The sequence below is a fragment of the Coregonus clupeaformis genome, chromosome 13, assembly GCF_020615455.1.
Source record: "Coregonus clupeaformis isolate EN_2021a chromosome 13, ASM2061545v1, whole genome shotgun sequence".
Classification (NCBI taxonomy): Eukaryota; Metazoa; Chordata; class Actinopteri; order Salmoniformes; family Salmonidae; genus Coregonus; species Coregonus clupeaformis.
The window spans coordinates 45,776,802-45,796,592 of NC_059204.1; the positions used below are offsets into that span (position 1 = coordinate 45,776,802).

The 19,791-nt window shown below is 41.6% G+C and overlaps 1 protein-coding gene across 2 annotated transcripts in view; it reads left to right on the plus strand.

Moving 5' to 3' along the window:
• The window catches only part of LOC121578931 (neurexin-2-beta-like), a 314,921-nt gene that overhangs the window by 82,162 nt on the left and 212,968 nt on the right, over positions 1–19,791 (plus strand). For both annotated transcript variants that reach the window (XM_045224458.1, XM_045224459.1), the window contains exons 4-5: positions 4,631–4,660; positions 8,320–8,337. In XM_045224458.1, the coding sequence (XP_045080393.1) occupies positions 4,631–4,660; positions 8,320–8,337 (48 nt within the window). The remainder of the gene's footprint in view (positions 1–4,630; positions 4,661–8,319; positions 8,338–19,791) is intronic.

Consider the following 19,791-nt stretch of genomic DNA (forward strand, 5'->3'; position numbering starts at 1 on the left):
TGTTTAACCACATCCCAATAAAACAAATAGAATCACTCTTCAACAAAACACACAGTGTGAATGAAGATTGAACGTGGATGTGGAGAAGCCCAGTGAGTTAAGCGTCCGGGCAGTGCAGCAGTGAGAGACATCCATCAGGCCTGTTAGCAGGAGCTCTGGTGGTTGTGCCAGAGAAGCCAACAGGCTCAGGGGTCCAGCTATGGGTGTGCTGGGGCTATTTAATATTGCTGCTCTGTACACTTTAAATATTGTAAATCACTGCACAGCAGGAAGGAAGGCTATTTATTTTCAGTAACATTTTTACAGCATTCAACAATATCCACATATTTCGCACTGAGTATTGACAGTCAGCACTGTGCATAATGTACAGTAGCTGAGAACGTTAATGCACTTGAATACAAATGTTATCATTCAATGTTATTCTATTCCAAACAGTTGTTCTGACTAAATCGTTCATATTATTCTTTGTGTGTTGTGTATTCTTGTGGAACACTGGACTGCCAGTATCTAATAGAGCGGACTGGTAGAGTTGATTGGTAAGCAGGGGCTGGTTGTAATGTGGAGGGCTATAACCAGGCCCCACATGGGATGATGATGAGTAGAAGGCTTCAGTTCAGAAGGGCTGCTTTCAACCCCAGCCTTTAATCGCTCTTAATTCCCCTTGTGATGAGCAAGGATACTATGACCACGCTCACAGCAAAAGGCGAGCATTATTAAATGACATGCTGCAAAGAGAAAGCATTAGAGTCTTTATTGGATTAAAGCTTTGACATGGAGCCTGCGTATCGTCCCCGATGCACAATGCATGAAAACAAAGATGACACTTGACTAGTTAGTTCTCTTTATTCTTTATCCCAGGAGCGATGCAATGTGACATCTAGCAGCAAGTATTTGTAGTCGCTATATCAATGGACCTAGATGGCTGCCTATACAAAAGATGAACAAAACCCCATTTAAAAAGAGTAACCTCAATGCTATATTTTAGCTGCATTTAGGGCTTGAGTACAGAGAGCACATCTCAGAAAGAGAACACCTAAGTAACTGTAGGGTAGTGATAAACACCTCTGGAACATAAGTCGTTGGAACTTCAGTGTCTCCAGGAGTCGGCCTGTAGAATCCTCCATGTCTGTCTGTCTGTCACGGAGCCTAGGTTACCTGGATGGAGGGGGGCCAAGGTGGGGCATGCTTTTCAGGCCAGGAAACATCGAGTGCAGCATCCTCTGATGTGCTGTGAGCAAAAATGGGTCTGTGAGAGAGAGATAAGAGAAGACACCCAACACCTGCATCCACGCGTGAATGTAGAACACGAGCAGAAAATCCCTCACATACAGTAGCACACACAAACAAAAGATACACCTCTGCTTCCTCTGTGTATTAATAGTGTGTGTGTTAATGCATTAGACTATACAACTATGCAAACTACCATCTACAAACTACAAAATTCTAGCTTCAAATCATAGAGAATTACTTCAATTACATGGTTGGTTCCCTTTTCCCCCCTTATTTTGTTCCTAGTTACTTTGTTACGATGTGATACTGTAGTGTGAATAGTTGATAGTGTAATGGTGTGAATGACCCACCTATGGTGACCGTGACCCTGTGAGAATACAAAGGGAGCATGTGGAACCTCAGCACAGACATCTTCAAACGAGAGGACAGGACAGGGCACAGCTGCTACTGCTGCTGCTGACGGCCAGGGAGCTCTAAGCACCACTGACCTTGGCTTAATCCCCTCATAAGAATACTCTCCTTCAAAGCTCTGCAACTTCATGGAAAAACAAACTCAGCAAAAGCACGAATCCTAACCCTTTAAGCATTTTTTCCTTTTCTTCTGAATATTCTCATGCAGTAAATGTAAAGGCTTAGAGGTCATTTCACAGATGGTCATTTTATAGTCCACTGGTCTACTTCTGAAAATGATGTTGTTGACCATATGTGATTTTAGTGCCGTTGTTTTTTGGAGCAAAGCTGAGGGTTACAAATTAATGTTGATCTTCGATGTTGTTAATCATTGATGAAATGAAGCGTTCTGCATTGGCACTGTTCAACAAAAACTGGTTAGAAATTAACAAACAAAACAACAGCAACAAACAGAACAACACCAACATGTTTCACAGAAATTTGTTCATCTGTGTAAAGGTTCTCTGTGCAACAATTTCACCTGCAAACAGCCCTGAATGTCAGTCATGTATCTGTAGTAGTAATGGAGAAAAAGTTGAGAGAAATTGAAAATAATTGAATGTTCGTTGAAAAAAAGCTACTTGTTGCAAATAGTCTTTAAAGCCCACAAGAAAATCAACTTAATTGCATAGAACACCTTTTAAGTATGTTTTTGTTTCATCAGTCTTAATGACATTAATAGCTTGTTTGCCCTCGTTTTGATCTTTCATTTTATGGAGCATAGCATAGCCAGCGGTATAACAGATTAGCATTTAGCGGTGATTTTATTGTTTCCCAGATTTATTGTAAATGTATTCATAGACATGCATTTCATTGTGACGTGGAAGGCTGAAAACAATAAAAATGGGCTTGAATAAATATGTCATAACCACTAACAACCAGTTTATGTTGTTTTCATAAGATAAATTGTAATTACAACGATGTCCAAAATTGTGTGAAGGTGAAATAATTGACCTTGACAATAGAAACAGACACCATCCCAAGAAAAGTGGGGGGGTAGAGAAAACGGGAGTATGGTCAACGTCATACTGGGGGGGAACACGAGAGCCTGTTGCTATGCCAACACAGATTGGGCAGCCCTGTATTTCAATGCACAAGACGCATCCACCACAGTGAGGTTTGACACTTCAAAGGGAAAAATAAAGCTGGTGATGTTTATCTCATTAAAAAAACAAAATATTTCAGTTATGGCAAACCTCTGTGTCTTTTGATGCTGTCTGGCTCTGCTCAGCTCTCTGGTATAAGCGCCGTCCTCCAGCCTAAAGGCATTGTGTTGACCTCATTTCTTCTTACCTCCTAAAGGGTCAATGAATGCATAGGTATATAATGGTACGTGTGTACAGCTTATTCAGTATTACCTGGTGCATGGTCTAAAGCTCTCCGGTGGTTTCTGATTAGATGATCAATAACATCTCATTCCCCAGTTAAATTGGCCAATTTCCTCTAACACCTCCCACAAAGAGAACCATGCTCTTTTGAAAAGCGCTGTTGTCTCTGTCAACACAGTAAATCAAATATAAGTGCTGATGGAGTGATTTAATGTCTGTCCATTACTGGTGGAAATGTCCTTCACATATAAAGGTTGTGTTTTATTTAATCCAATTGTGTTCATGGTTTTTCTTTTTCTGTGGTCCACTTGTCAATTGAGGCATAGCTGTCTATCTAAATGTTTTAGGAATGTAATTTGTTTTGATAAATCTGTACAGGAAATGACAATGCATGCATGAGCTTTGTTGAGCTGAAAAAAATAAGGTTATATAAAAAAACGGCTAAAATGCCAGGGAGAGGAACATCGCTGATGATATACAGTATATAAATGTGAGTTACCATTTTGATCTCTAAAAGTGTTAAAATGTCATAAATTATATATATTTTTTATAAGAACAAATGCATCTCCAATGAAATAAGCATTGTGCAACACCATGAAGGTGTTTAGACTGAGCTCAACGAAAAGGATAACTGTCAAAGAACGAATGCAAGAAATCCCTTACAAAATTCTACCAGGTCTTTTTTTGGGTTGTTTTAACAATTCACTCAATTTCCTGCTGTAGGTCATGCGGATGATGGTGTAATTGTGTGATACAAAATGTTAACTTTGGTCAATTAAAGGCTTGTTCAATCAGCCACATTTCTTGTCTAACACAATACAGGTCCATTTTGATTACTAAATGCCCACATTCAAGCGGCAAGCCACAAGGCGCTTGGCTTATTTGTTTACAATTGATTTTGTGATGTCCACAGAATCAGAGTGTTCCAGTTTACTGAGCTCCTGTTTATTGAGTTACATTGTATTTAATGAATGTGTTTTGCATATGATGTATTCTTCCCTTGTCAACAACTGCAGCACTATGACTGCAGTAAAGCTGTCACATTATGCCTCTCACACCCTGGGTTATTGATTGCTATGGCCCTCCCTGGCCCTGGGCTTGGGCCTGTTTGTGTTGTAACGCTGAATCTAGTTAAGGATGCAGTCCTCACTACCTTTATCCCATTGAAGGGACTGGTTTGTGTCCCTGTTGCATGCATTGTTTGAGGTATATATTTGCGGTATTCATTTTGATCTGTATGCAGTTTACACTGGAGAACGTTGGAGAACTTCATATGAACGAGATGTAAATTGGAAAAGTGACAAAAACCCTATTCTAATCTGAGAAAGCTGCCTGCTTAAGAGTAAGAGTATGTGTTCCATTAGAAAAAAAGCATCTGTGTGAGCAACTACCTTAGGGGGTTGCACCAATTTAGATGCTTTTTTCCTTATCCCGCTCTCCTCCCTCAAAAAGTGTTTGTCTTTTTTACGTTTTAGTTTGATTTGAACTCTGACATCCGTACCTACCCCAGGATGTCTGTCACAAACTGCAGTCCAACGTTGTGACAATGCTTTTGTTTCTTCCCAAGCGTTTTTATGACCTTCCTGTTTTCCCTATTCCGTTTGTCTGTTCTTTCCCTCAAGGTCTGGCGCACATGAAGTCAAACCGCCAAGGTATGGGGTCTGTTGGTTTTCTTTTCTCCCTCAACCACCTGCTTAAACCATCTCCCTGCCGTCCAATCATTTTTACTTCACTGTACTGCACTGACATTTCACTTCCTCTACCACTTCTATTTACTTGTACTTTCATTTCTGCTTCCTGTCATGTTGTACTATCTGTGCCCACATCACTCCAACCTTGTCTGTCAAACCTTGTCCTGACCTCTGGCCAGCAACTGGAACATCACCTTTGACCTCTTCAGCCTTTCACAAAGGTAACGCTTTTAACGCCCACAGTCTTTCATCGGTTTGGTTTTCATGGGACCCTTTCCAAGAGAGAAACTGGTATTTTGTTGTCAATAGAGAATGTATGCCTCGTGCTTCAGATGTGTGATTATAGTTTTGAGGACACTGGCTGCTTGCTATTCAATCTGTCTGAGAAATGCATTGGGAGGCTGAAATCAATGATTACAACAGAGTACATATTGCTTCTTCTGTAAACATACACTCAGGTTCTCTTCCATTACAATACAATTAAATCAAGATGAAATAGGATAATATGTACAATGTTCAATATTCACACAATTACCCCAATAATTTAAAAGTTCATGATTTGCAGTTTGTTTTCTTATCAAAAATGTTTGGTGGTTTTGAAAAGGTAGTTAGTTAAATTATTATTTTTGTGCATCTGCATTTTCCAGACAGAATTTTTTTACAGTATAAATAAACATGATGGCTGCTTTCAGACCCTTACGTGGATTATACACTACTGTAGTTATTTTCTAGTTTTCCTGGTAACAAGGAGGTTTTTACCAAGAGTACTTTAATAGCATAACAAGAAGGCAATCTATAGGAACTACTGGTCAGCACAACGCATTGAGATAAAATCAGCCCTACGGTCACAGCTAGACAGACTGACAAGCAGAAGGACGACAGGCAAGCGAGCTGACACACCATATTGGACCACCAGAAAGTTAATTAAATCAACTTTCATGAACATATTGTAGCCAAATTAAGAAACTTTGAATTATTAATGGGGAATTGAATGCAGTATTTGTTTGCATTCTCTATATTATGTACTTAATACGAACAGACATACAACAGTTCATATGTAGACAATACTCTTCAGATAAGCTTTATCAATTACGTCTTTATGTTTACTTCTATTAAAAGAAAACAGAAAACAATCAAATACTAACTGAAAAATACAGAGTCTTAATCTAGATTCCGCTGTGAGAGTGCCATTATCAGTCAGACAGAGGTGTGGTATCAACTGTCCATATGGGCTTTGATATTAATGTCAGACATATAAAAAATGACTTTAATCAAGCTGTACCTGTACATGATAATTTACTGTTTTGCTTCAGACAGGAAGTTGAGCTATGCTGATCAAAGTATTTATCCTGTCGCCATGGCAATGGGCTGTTTTTTCAGTCAAAGGATTGACAATTACAGCCCAGTGTGAGAGTCTAACACTGGCCATCACTGGCTCCAACAGTTTCGTAATATGCTGCTTCCTTTCTCTGTCACTAGCTAGCTAACACAGGCATTCATTTCAGGGTCAAACACCTTACAAACTAAGCGACATAATGAAATGGTTTCCTCCTGTTGACTGCCAATTACTGAGCTGTAGGAACAGTTAGCAAAAGAGAAAGTGGTTTAAATCAAGACCGAACCAGCTTTTATGGACATTTGCATCTCATATAGAGGTAGATATCCATACATGTTTCTGTACTTTGACTGTGCATTCTATAAATTCCTCTGGGTATCTAACATATGATTCACATCACACAGTGTGTGCTCAACATGACCTAAAATGAATGTATTTTTTTTAAATGAGGCATGGGTGAAGAAGGACAGCTGAGAACTGGTATGTGTACTCAGTTGAAACAACCCAGCTTCACATGCTGTGGCTGTCCGTTCACATTGGTGTACACTTTTGACCAGGGGTGAAAGTAAGGCGATACGTCCCAGTACGGCGTGCCGGCAAAATAAATAGTGGGGGTACGCCGTACCCGTAAAACGTTAGCCTATCACAATGAATAGGCTACAACATGCCCAAAAAACTATAGGATATTACACCATTATTTAACATTACTGCATGTCAGTCACATGAAGAATTTGCGAATTGACTGGAAACCAGGTGGTATACGCTCCAAATTGTGTTGTGGTTTGAGGAGAACGCCATTTTGTCAAGGCGGAGATGAGTGGCGAGAGGCTCGTGGACAAGGCGGAGATTTTGTGACATCTGCTGAAATAAAAAGGGCTTTATAAATCAAATTTGATTGATTGATATGAGTGACCGAGGTGCGCGTGGACAACAGTGGATGCATCAATTCAGGCTACAAGTGTAGGCCTAATGACAACCGCAGAATGTCATTACTATACACGGAGGTGTTCTGTAACTGATGTCTCTTTCCATTCATCAAATTGTGGGTGCACAGTGCACTGTTGGGGTTTGGATGCTGAAATTATTTTGTGAGTAAACGAATGTGCGCGGGTACCCTACCGAAGCACCTTTTGTTAAGTGATTGTTTGACAATCAGATGAAAATATCATGTCTGGTTGTGTTTATGCCACATTAAAAGGCATAGGGGGCGTGTTCATAAGGCTAGGGCAAGCTACACTTTCCCTAAAGTAAATTGAATTAAATTGCCAAAATTATATAGCCTAATTAGCTTACTCCTGTCTATAGAGAAATAAACAAAATCATTCAAAATCGGCTACTACACCAGAAACCATGATTTCGCCACAGGATCGTTAGCTTCTTTTTTTTAAAAGCTGTGGATTGTTTTAAATCACATAGCCTGCAGTCGGAAGGGCCTGCAATTTGGGCAGCGCGCGCTGCAAATACCAAATAGGTGATTGTTGAGTTGCTACTGTCAGTGAAAAGCAGAGAGACCCAGCCAGGTATATCGCAATATTTAAAAATACAAATTGCGGAAAAACTGCTTGGAAAGCAAATGGCTATTGTTGTAAAGAGATGACAATGAAAATACTTTAATCTGTCTTTTAGTTATCAAAATTCTTAGCTTAATTGAGCGAACCGTAGCCTATCTTATTGGCACCAGCGGAGAACATCGGTCATATCCCCGGTGAGTGTGCATATTCACTGGGTCAGTGCCACTTTTGTTTGTTTTTGGAAAATAATTTCCTCCTCCAGGTTAGATGGAAGTCATTGTATTTGTGTCTCCCCTTTTCGTAGGCCGATTATATGGATCAGACAACATCGTTTTTATTGATCTGTTTGTCAATGTGTCAGCAGAGTAAGCTACCCTGTAATTTTTGTAGTATAGAAAAAATGTGTGCGCGCACTTGGGTGTCCCGTACCAGTAAGAAATTAAATCTACTTTCATCCCTGCTTTTGACCTGCCGTCACTTTGGGATCCTGGCACAATGACTTGTCTGTTAACCGTGAGGTCATTTGCTAATAGTGAAATAGCAGTGTGGGTTTTCTGCTACTAGTGAACACACAGGATGAAGTCATTGAACTAAAATCATATTTAACCTTATTTATTTCTGTTAGCCATGGATTCTTGAGACTGCATAGAGTATATATATATATATATAGAAATTATTCAAAATGCAGACATTGCCATGGCAGTTCTGAGTGGATGGAGTAGGCGTTGAAGGATAACCACATTTGACCTTTTTTTTCTTCTCTCTCTACGCAGCCGAATCATTGCAATCTGGTAAGATGGCATGCCTTTTATTTGACAGTTAATAGCAGTGACATTGTTTAATTATGTTGAATGTATTCTGACAATGCTTGCTCCATTTCTGCAGAGAGAATTGCATAAACATTTGGGTAATTATGAAAACATGGCATACTATGACTGTCTTACAAATCAAATAAATTTTGTCACATGCGCCAAATACAACAGGTGTAGACCTTACAGTGAAATACTTACATACAAGCCCTTAACCAACAATGCAATTTTAAGAAAAATAGATAAGTAAAAAAATAAAATAATAATAATTAAAGAGCAGCAGTAAATTAACAGTAGCGAGGCTATATACACAGGTTAGTTGAGGTAATTGAGGTAATATGTACATGTAGGTAGAGCTAAAGTGACTATGCATAGATAATAAACAGAGAGTAGCAGCAGCGTAAAAGAGGGGGTGGGGGGGGGGGGGAACAATGCAAATAGTCTGGGTAGCCATGATTAGCTGTTCAGGAATATTATGGCTTGGGGGTAGAAGCTGTTAAGAAGCCTTTTGGAGCTAGACTTTGCGCTCCGGTACTGCTTGCCATGCGGTAGCAGAGAGAACAGTCTATGACTAAGGTGGCTGGAGTCTATAACAATTTTTAGGGCCTTCCTCTGACACCGCCTGGTATAGAGGTCCTGGATGGCAGGAAGCTTGGCCCCAGTGATGTACTGGACCGTACGCATTACCCTCTGTAGTGCCTTGCGGTCGGAGGCCGAGCAGTTGCCATACCAGGCAGTGATGCAACCTGTCAGGATGCTCTCGATGGTGCAGCTGTATAACTTTTTGAGGATCTGAGGACCCATGCCAAATTTTTTCAGTCTCCTGAGGGGGAATAGGCTTTGTCGTGCCCTCTTCACGACTGTCTTGGTGTGTTTGGACCATGATAGTTTGTCGGTGATGTGGACACCAAGGAACTTGAAACTCTCAAGCTGCTCCACTACAGCCCCGTCGATGAGAATGGGGGCATGCTCGGCCCTCTTCTTTTTCCTGTAGTCCACAATCATCTCCTTTGTCTTGATCACGTTCATGGCTACAGACGTGAGTGCTACGGGTCGGTTGTCATTTAGGCAGGTTACCTTAGTGTTCTTGGGCACAGGGACAATGGTGGTCTGCTTGAAACATGTTGGTATTACAGACTCAGTCAGGGACAGGTTGAAAATATCAATGAAGACACTTGCCAGTTGGTCAGCGCATGCTCGGAGTACACGTCCTGGTAATCCATCTGACCCTGTGGCCTTGTGAATGTTGACCTGTTTAAAGGTCTTACTCACATCGGCTACGGAACACACAGTCAGCCGGAACAGCTGATGCTCTCATGCATGTTTCAGTAATTTAGCACGTCTGGTACGCTCGTGTTACTGGGCAGCTCACAGCTGTGCTTCCCTTTGTAGTCTGTAATAGTTTGCAAGCCCTGCCACATCCGACGAGCGTCGGAGCCGGTGTAGTACGATTCAATCTTAGTCCTGTATTGACACTTTGCCTGTTTGATGGTTCATCGGAGGGCATAGCGGGATTTCTTCTAAGCGTGCAGGTTAGAGTCCCGCTCCTTGAAAGCGTCAGCTCTACCCTTTAGCTCAGTGCGGATGTTGCCTGTAATCCATGGCTTCTGGTTGGGGTACGTACAGTCACTGTGGGGACGACGTCATCGATGCACTTATTGATGAAGCCAGTGACTGATGTGGTGTACTCCTCAATGCCATTGGAAGAATCCCTGAACATATTCCAGTCTGTGCTAGCAAAACAGTCCTGTAGCTTAGCATCTGCGTCGTCTGACCACTTCTTTATTGACCGAGTCACTGGTGCTTCCTGCTTTAGTTTATGCTTGTAAGCAGGAATCAGGAGGATAGTGTTATGGTCAGATTTGCCAAATGGAGGGTGAGGGAGAGCTTTGTATTCGTCTCTGTGTGTGGAGTAAAGGTGGTCTAGAGTTTTTTTTTTTCCCTCTGGTTGCACATTTGACATGCTGGTAGAACTGATTTAAGTTTCCCTGCATTAAAGTCCCCGGCCACTAGGAGCGCCGCCTCTGGATGAGCGTTTTCCTGTTTGCTTATGGCCTTATACAGCTCATTGAGTGCGGTCTTAGTGCCAGCATCGGTTTGTGGTGGTAAATAGACAGCTACGAAAAATATAGATGAAAACTCTCTTGGTAAATAGTTTGGTCTACAGCTTATCATGAGATACTCTACCTCAGGCGAGCAAAACCTCGAGACTACCTTAATATTAGATTTCGTGCCCCAGCTGTTGTTTACAAATATACACAGACTGCCACCTCTTGTCTTACCGGAGCCAGCTGTTCTATCTTGCCGATGCAGCGTATAACCCGGCAGCTGTATGTTATCCATGTCGTCGTTCAGCCACAACTCGGTGAAACATAAGATATTACAGTTTTTTAAATGTCCCGTTGGTAGGATATCTGTGATCTTAGTTAGTCTATTTTGTTATCCAATGATTGTACGTTGGCTAATAGGACTGATGGTAGAGGCAGATTATCGCCGTCGAATCCTTACAAGGCACCCCGACCTACGTCCCCAATATATCCGTCTCTTTCTCATGCGAATGACGGGGTTTTGGGCCTTGTCGGGTGTCTGAAGAAAATCCTTCGCGTCCGACTCGTTAAAGAAAAAATCTTTGTCTGGTACAAGGTGAGTAATCGCTGTCCTGATATCCAGAAGCTCTTTTCGGTCATAAGGGACAGTGGCAGAAACATTATGTACAAAATAAGTTACATATAACGTGACAAAACACATACAATAGCACAATTGGTTAGGAGCCCATAAAACATCAGCCATCTCCTCCGGCGCCATTCTGTCAATGGATCTGTACTTTAAATCCTTGTCATACAAGGGCATGTTTGCTTATTTATTAAACTAGTAGAGCATTTCAGTGAGTCTGAACCTCCCCTCTCAGTGAAGGATACACTATGAACACTTTGAAAATAGACTTTTCCTCATATCTACTTTTTAAACATTGTCTCTTCCATCGGACCATAGCAAATGGTAGGTAGTGGAGTTTGTACTATTTGTTTAGCAAGACACAGCTGTACCTCTAAATATGTCTAAGTTTGCCAGACCATTTCCTGTGAGTGGTTGCAGTAGGACAGAATGGCATTGACACAATTGTATGTGTCTGATAATGAGAGGACAGGACAGGAAATGATGCGTGGGGTGGTGAAATCACAGAAACATTGCTACAGGCAAAAGGCTATGCTTTTAAAAAATAATCTGTTCTTTAGTACAGCAACAACTACCATGCCCTGCACTAGTCATTACACACAAGGCATTTCCTGTTGCCATGGCTTTTCACTTGTCATGACTTTCATCTGTGAGTTGAGCTGCTGCTGGACACCAAATGAGGTGTAGCAAAGATGGGAAAGTTTCCAACCTCAACTCAAATTAGCAACGGTCATTAAAATTGTTAAAAGTTTTAAAAAATAATTATAATAAAAGCAACAGTTGGACAATGGATGAAGATACTCCAAACTTTTTATTTTATTTTAATCCATCAGATATTGACTGAATTATAGCACATAAAAGAGTTCAGGGATTTTGGTGGAAATTCAGGTATTCAATTTATTGTCAAATTTCACTCATACAGTATATACATTTTCTAATGTTGTAAGGTATTTGTTTAATATTTTGTGTTAAAATAAAGATTTATAGTTGCCTAATTTGCATAAATACACAATGTATTTGCAGATATGAATACTTTAACATACCTGCACTCACCTGTGCTTTCTAGACTGCCTCATTAATTACTGTTGTTGTCATGTTCTGTTGCATAATTCAACAAGTTTGTCAATAGCAGGATACCCTCGGATTAAAAATCAACAAGCTTGGCTCCATATTACACCTATCTATACATACTTTACATTGTTTGCGAGATCAGACATAATATTACTATAATCCGAGTGTTCATTCTGGGAAATATATATTTTAATGTTTTAATTTCTCTCTCTCTCTCTCTCTCTCTCTCTCTCTCTCTCTCTCTCTCTCTCTCTCTTTCTCTTTCTCTCTCTCTCTCTCTCTCTCTCTCTCTCTCTCTCTCTCTCTCTCTCTCTCTCTCTCTCTCTCTCTCTCTCTCTCTCTCTCTCTCTCTCTCTCTCTCTATATATAATATATATATATATATATATATATACAGTGAGGGAAAAAATTATTTGATCCCCTGCTGATTTTGTACGTTTGCCCACTGACAAAGAAATGATCAGTCTATAATTTTAATGGTAGCTTTATTTGAACAGTGAGAGACAGAATACAACAAAAAATCCAGAAAAACGTTATAAATTGATCTGCAAAACATGACTTAGTACTTGGTGGCAAAACCCTTGTTGGCAATCACAAAGGTCAGACGTTTCTTGTAGTTGGCCACCAGGTTTGCTCAGGAGGGATTTTGTCCCACTCCTCTTTGCAGATCTTCTCCAAGTCATTAAGGTTTCGAGGCTGACGTTTGGCAACTCGAACCTTCAGCTCCCTCCACAGATTTTCTATGGGATTAAGGTCTGGAGACTGGCTAGGCCACTCCAGGACCTTAATGTGCTTCTTCTTGAGCCACTCCTTTGTTGCCTTGGCCGTGTGTTTTGGGTCATTGTCATGCTGGAATACCCATCCACGAACTATTTTCAATGCCCTGGTTGAGGGAAGGAGGTTCTCACCCAAAATTTGACGGTACGTGGCCCCGTCCATCGTCCTTTTGATGCGGTGAAGTTGTCCTGTCCCCTTAGCAGAAAAACACCCCCAAAGCATAATGTTTCCACCTCCATGTTTGACGGTGGGGATGGTGTTCTTGGGGTCAAAGGCAGCATTCCTCCTCCTTCAAACACGGCGAGTTGAGTTGATGCAAAATAGCTCAATTTTGGTCTCATCTGACCACAACACTTTCACCCAGTTCTCCACTGAATCATTCAGATGTTCATTGGCAAACTTTCACGGGCATGTATATGTGCTTTCTTGAGCAGGGGGACATTGCGGGTGCTGCAGGATTTCAGTCCTTCACGGCGTAGTGGGTTACCAATTGTTTTCTTGGTGACTATGGTCCCAGCTGCCTTGAGATCATTGACAAGATCCTCCCGTGTAGTTCTGGGCTGATTCCTCACCATTCTCATGATCATTGCAACTCCACGAGGTGAGATCTTGCATGGAGCCCCAGGCCGAGGGAGATTGACAGTTTCTTTTGTTTCTTCCATTTGCGAATAATCACACCAACTGTTGTCACCTTCTCACCAAGCTGCTTGGCGATGGTCTTGTAGCCCATTCCAGCCTTGTGTAGATCTACAATCTTGTCCCTGACATCCTTGGAGAGCTCTTTGGTCTTGGCCATGGTGGAGAGTTTGGAATCTGATTGATTGATTGCTTCTGTGGACAGGTGTCTTTTATACAGGTAACAAACTGAGATTAGGAGCACTCCCTTTAAGAGTGTGCTCCTAATCTCAGCTCGTTACCTGTATAAAAGACACATGGGAGCCAGAAATCTTTCTGATTGAGAGGGGGTCAAATACTTATTTCGCTCATTAAAATGCAAATCAATTTATAACATTTTTGACATGCGTTTTTCTGGATTTTTTTGTTGTTATTTTGTCTCTAACTGTTCAAATAAACCTACCATTACAATTATAGACTGATAATTTCTTTGTCAGTGGGCAAACGTACAACATCAGCAGGGATCAAATATTTTTTTCCCTCACTGTATATATATATATATATATACAGTGGGGAGAACAAGTATTTGATACACTGACGATTTTTCAGGATTTCCTACTTACAAAGCATGTAGAGGTCTGTAATATTTATCATAGGTACACTTCAACTGTGAGAGACATGATCTAAAACAAAAATCCAGAAAATCACATTGTATGATTTTTAAGTAATTAATTTGCATTTTATTGCATGACATAAGTATTTGATCACCTACCAACCAGTAAGAATTCCGGCTCTCACAGACCTGTTAGTTTTTCTTTAAGAAGCCCTCCTGTTCTCCACTCATTACCTGTATTAACTGCACCTGTCCACACGCGCAATCAAACAAACTCCAACCTCTCCGCAATGGCCAAGACCAGAGAGCTGTGTAAGGACATCAGGGATAAAATTGTAGACCTGCACAAGGCTGGGATGGGCTACAGGACAATAAGCAAGCAGCTTGGTGAGAAGGCAACAACTGTTGGTGCAATTATTAGAAAATGGAAGAAGTTCAAGATGACGGTCAATCACCCTCGGTCTGGGGCTCCATGCAAGATCTCACCTCGTGGGGCATCAATGATCATGAGGAAGGTGAGGGATCAGCCCAGAACTACACAGCAGGACTTGGTCAATGCCCTGAAGAGAGCTGGGACCACAGTCTCAAAGAAAACCATTAGTAACACACTACGCCGTCATGGATTAAAATCCTGCAGCGCACGCAAGGTCCCCCTGCTCAAGCCAGCGCATGTCCAGGCCCGTCTGAAGTTTGCCAATGACCGTCTGGATGATCCAGAGGAGGAATGGGAGAAGGTCATGTGGTCTGATGAGACAAAAATATAGCTCTTTGGTCTAAACTCCACTTGCTTTGTTTGGAGGAAGAAGAAGGATGAGTACAACCCCAAGAACACCATCCCAACCATGAAGCATGGAGGTGGAAACATCATTCTTTGGGGATGCTTTTCTGCAAAGGGGACAGGACGACTGCACCGTATTGAGGGGAGAATGGATGGGGCCATGTATCACGAGATCTTAGCCAACAACCTCCTTACCTCAGTAAGGGCATTGAAGATGGGTCGTGGCTGGGTCTTCCAGCATGACAACGACCCGAAACACACAGCCAGGGCAACTAAGGAGTGGCTCCGTAAGAAGCATCTCAAGGTCCTGGAGTGGCCTAGCCAGTCTCCAGACCTGAACCCAATAGAAAATCTTTGGAGGGAGCTGAAAGTCCGTATTGCCCAGCGACAGCCCCCGAAACCTAAAGGATCTGGAGAAGGTCTATATGGAGGAGTGGGCCAAAATCCCTGCTGCAGTGTGTGCAAACCTGGTCAAGACCTACAGGAAACGTATGATCTCTGTAATTGCAAACAAAGGTTTCTGTACCAAATATTAAGTTCTGCTTTTCTGATGTATCAAATACTTACAGTGGGGAAAAAAAGTATTTAGTCAGCCACCAATTGTGCAAGTTCTCCCACTTAAAAAGATGAGAGAGGCCTGTCATTTTCATCACAGGTACACGTCAACTATGACAGACAAATTGAGGAGAGAAATTCCAGAAAATCACATTGTAGGATTTTTAATGAATTTATTTGCAAATTATGGTGGAAAATAAGTATTTGGTCACCTACAAACAAGCAAGATTTCTGGCTCTCACAGACCTGTAACTTCTTCTTTAAGAGGCTCCTCTGTCCTCCACTCGTTACCTGTATTAATGGCACCTGTTTGAACTTGTTATCAGTATAAAAGACACCTGTCCACAACCTCAAACAGTCACACTCCAAACTCCACTATGGTCAAGACCAAAGAGCTGTCAAAGGACACCAGAAACAAAATTGTAGACCTGCACCAGGCTGGGAAGACTGAATCTGCAATAGGTAAGCAGCTTGGTTTGAAGAAATCAACTGTGGGAGCAATTATTAGGAAATGGAAGACATACAAGACCACTGATAATCTCCCTCGATCTGGGGCTCCACGCAAGATCTCACCCCGTGGGGTCAAAATGATCACAAGAACGGTGAGCAAAAATCCCAGAACCACACGGGGGGACCTAGTGAATGACCTGCAGAGAGCTGGGACCAAAGTAACAAAGCCTACCATCAGTAACACACTACTCCGCCAGGGACTCAAATCATGCATTGCCAGACGTGTCCCCCTGCTTAAGCCAGTACATGTCCAGGCCCGTCTGAAGTTTGCTAGAGTGCATTTGGATGATCCAGAAGAGGATTGGGAGAATGTCATATGGTCAGATGAAACCAAAATATAACTTTTTGGTAAAAACTCAACTCGTCGTGTTTGGAGGACAAAGAATGCTGAGTTGCATCCAAAGAACACCATACCTACTGTGAAGCATGGGGGTGGAAACATCATGCTTTGGGGCTGTTTTTCTGAAAAGGGACCAGGACGACTGATCCGTGTAAAGGAAAGAATGAATGGGGCCATGTATCGTGAGATTTTGAGTAAAAACCTCCTTCCATCAGCAAGGGCATTGAAGATGAAACGTGGCTGGGTCTTTCAGCATGACAATGATCCCAAACACACCGCCCGGGCAACGAAGGAGTGGCTTCGTAAGAAGCATTTCAAGGTCCTGGAGTGGCCTAGCCAGTCTCCAGATCTCAACCCCATAGAAAATCTTTGGAGGGAGTTGAAAGTCTGTGTTGCCCAGCGACAGCCCCAAAACATAACTGCTCTAGAGGAGATCTGCATGGAGGAATGGGCCAAAATACCAGCAACAGTGTGTGAAAACCTTGTGAAGACTTACAGAAAATGTTTGTCCTGTATCATTGCCAACAAAGGGTATATAACAAAGTATTGAGAAACTTTTGTTATTGACCAAATACTTATTTTCCACCATAATTTGCAATTAAATTCATTAAAAATCCTACAATATGATTTTCAGGAATTTTTTCCTCATTTTGTCTGTCATAGTTGACGTGTACCTATAATGAAAATTACAGGCCTCTCTCATCTTTTTAAGTGGGAGAACTTGCACAATTGGTGGCTGACTAAATACTTTTTTCCCCACTGTACACTACCATTCAAAAGTTTGGAGTCACTTAGAAATGTCCTTGTTTTCGAAAGAAAAGCAATTTTTTTGGTCCAAAAAATAACATCAAATTGATCAGAAATACAGTGTAGACATTGTTAATGTTGTAAATGGCTATTGTAGCTGGAAACGGCTGATTTCTTATGGAATACAGTGCCTTGCTAAAGTATTCATCCCCCTTGGCGTTTTTCCTATTTTGTTGCATTACAACCTGTAATTCAAATTGATTTTATTTGGATTTCATGTAACGGACATACACAAAATAGTCCAAATTGGTGAAGTGAAATTAAAAAAAAAAGTTTTTTCAAAAAAGTAAAAAAATAAAATAACGGAAAAGTGGTGCGTGCATATGTATTCACCCCCTTTGCTATGAAGCCCCTAAATAAGATCTGGTTCAACCAATTACCTTCAGAAGTCACATAATTAGTTAAATAAAGTCCACCTGTGTGCAATCTAAGTGATCTCAGTATATATACACCTGTTCTGAAAGGCCCCAGAGTCTGCAACACCACTAAGCAAGGGGTTACCACCAAGCAAGCGGCACCATGAAGACCAAGGAGCTCTCCAAACAGGTCAGGGACAAAGTTGTGGAGAAGTACAGATCAGGGTTGTGTTATAAAAAAATATCAGAAACTTTGAACATCCCACGGAGCACCATTAAATACATTATTTAAAAATGGAAAAAATATGGCACCACAACAAACCTGCCAAGAGAGAGCCGCCCACCGAAACTCATTGACCAGGCAAGGAGGGCATTAATCAGAGAGGCAACAAAGAGACCAAAGATAACCCTGAAGGAGCTGCAAAAATCCACAGCGGAGATTGGAGTATCTGTCCATAGGACCACTTTAAGCCGTACACTCCACAGAGCTGGGTGTTTTACAGAAGAGTGGCCAGAAAAAAGCCTTTGCCTGAAGAAAAAAATAATCAAACACGTTTGGTGTTCGCCAAAAGCCATGTGGGAGACTCCCCAAACAAATGGAAGAAAGTACTCTGGTCAGATGAGACTAAAATTGAGCTTTTTGGCCATCAAGGAAAACGCTATGTCTGGCGCAAACCCAACACCTCTCATCATCCCGAGAACACAATCCCCACAGTGAAGCATGGTGGTGGCAGCATCATGCTGTGGGGATGTTTTTCATCGGCAGGGACTGGGAAACTGGTCAGAATTGAAGGAATGATGGATGGCGCTAAATACAGGGAAAGTCTTGAGGGAAACCTGTTTCAGTCTTCCAGAGATTTGAGACAGGGACGGAGGTTCACCTTCCAGTAGGACAATGACCCTAAGCATACTGCTAAAGCAACACTCGAGTGGTTTAAGGGGAAACATTTAAACGTCTTCGAATGGCCTAGTCAAAGCCCAGATCTCAATCCAATTGAGAATCTGTGGTTTGACTTAAAGATTGCTGTACACCAGCGGAACCCATCCAACTTGAAGGAGCTGGAGCAGTTTTGCCTTGAAGAATGGGCAAAAATCCCAGTGGCTAGATGTGCCAAGCTTACAAAGAAATAACCCAAGAGACTTGCAGCTGTAATTGCTGCAAAAGGTGGCTCTACAAAGTATTGACTTTGGGGGGGTGAATAGTTATGCACGCTCAAGTTTTCTGTTTTTTTAATCTTATTTCTTGTTTGTTTCACTAGAAAAAATCTTCAAAATGGTAGACATGTTGTGTAAATCAAATGATACAAACCCCCCAAAAATCAAATTTAATTCCAGGTTGTAAGGCAACAAAATAGGAAAAATGCCAAGGGGGGTGAATACTTTCGCAAGCCACTGTATCTACATAGGCGTACAGAGGCCCATTATCAGCAACCATCAGTCCTGTGTTCCAATGGCACGTTGTGTTTGCTAATCCAAGTTTATCATTTTAAAAGGCTAATTGATCATTAAAAAACCCTTTTGCAATTATGTTAGCACAGCTGAAAACTGTTGTGGTGATTAAAGAAGCAATAAAACGTACGTTCTTGAGACTAGTTGAGTATCTGGAGCATCAGAAATTGTGGGTTAGATTACAGGCTCAAAATGGCCAGAAACAAATAACTTTCTTCTGAAACTCGTCAGTCTATTCTTGTTCTGAGAAATGAAGGCTATTCCATGCGAGAAATTGCCAAGAAACTGTAGATCCCGTACAGCGCTGTGTACTACTCCCTTCACAGAACAGCGCAAACTGGTTCTAATCAGAATAGAAAGAGGAGTGGGAGGCCCCGGTGCACAACTGAGCAAGAGGACAAATACATTAGAGTGTCTAGTTTGAGAAACAGACGCCTCACAGGTCCTCAACTGGCAGCTTCATTAAATAGTACCCGCAAAACACCAGTCTCAACGTCAACAGTGAAGAGGCGACTCCGGGATGCTGACCTTCTAGGCATATCTCAGACTGCCCGTCTTAATCTTTTCTTTCTATTGGCCAGGGACTGATGCACTTCACAAAATAGATGGCATCATGAGGAAGGACAATTATGTGGATATATTGAAGCAACATCTCAAGACATCAGTCAGGAAGTTAAAGCTTGGTCGCAAATGGGTCTTCCAAATGGACAGTGACCCCAAGCATACTTCCAATGTTGTGGCAAAATGGCTTAAGGACAACAAAGTCAAGGTATTGGAGTGGCCATCACCAAGCCCTGACCTCAATCCTATAGAAAATGTGTGGGCAGAACTGAAAAAGTGTGTGCGAGTAAGGAGGCCTACAAACCTGACTCAGTTACACCAGCTCTTTCAG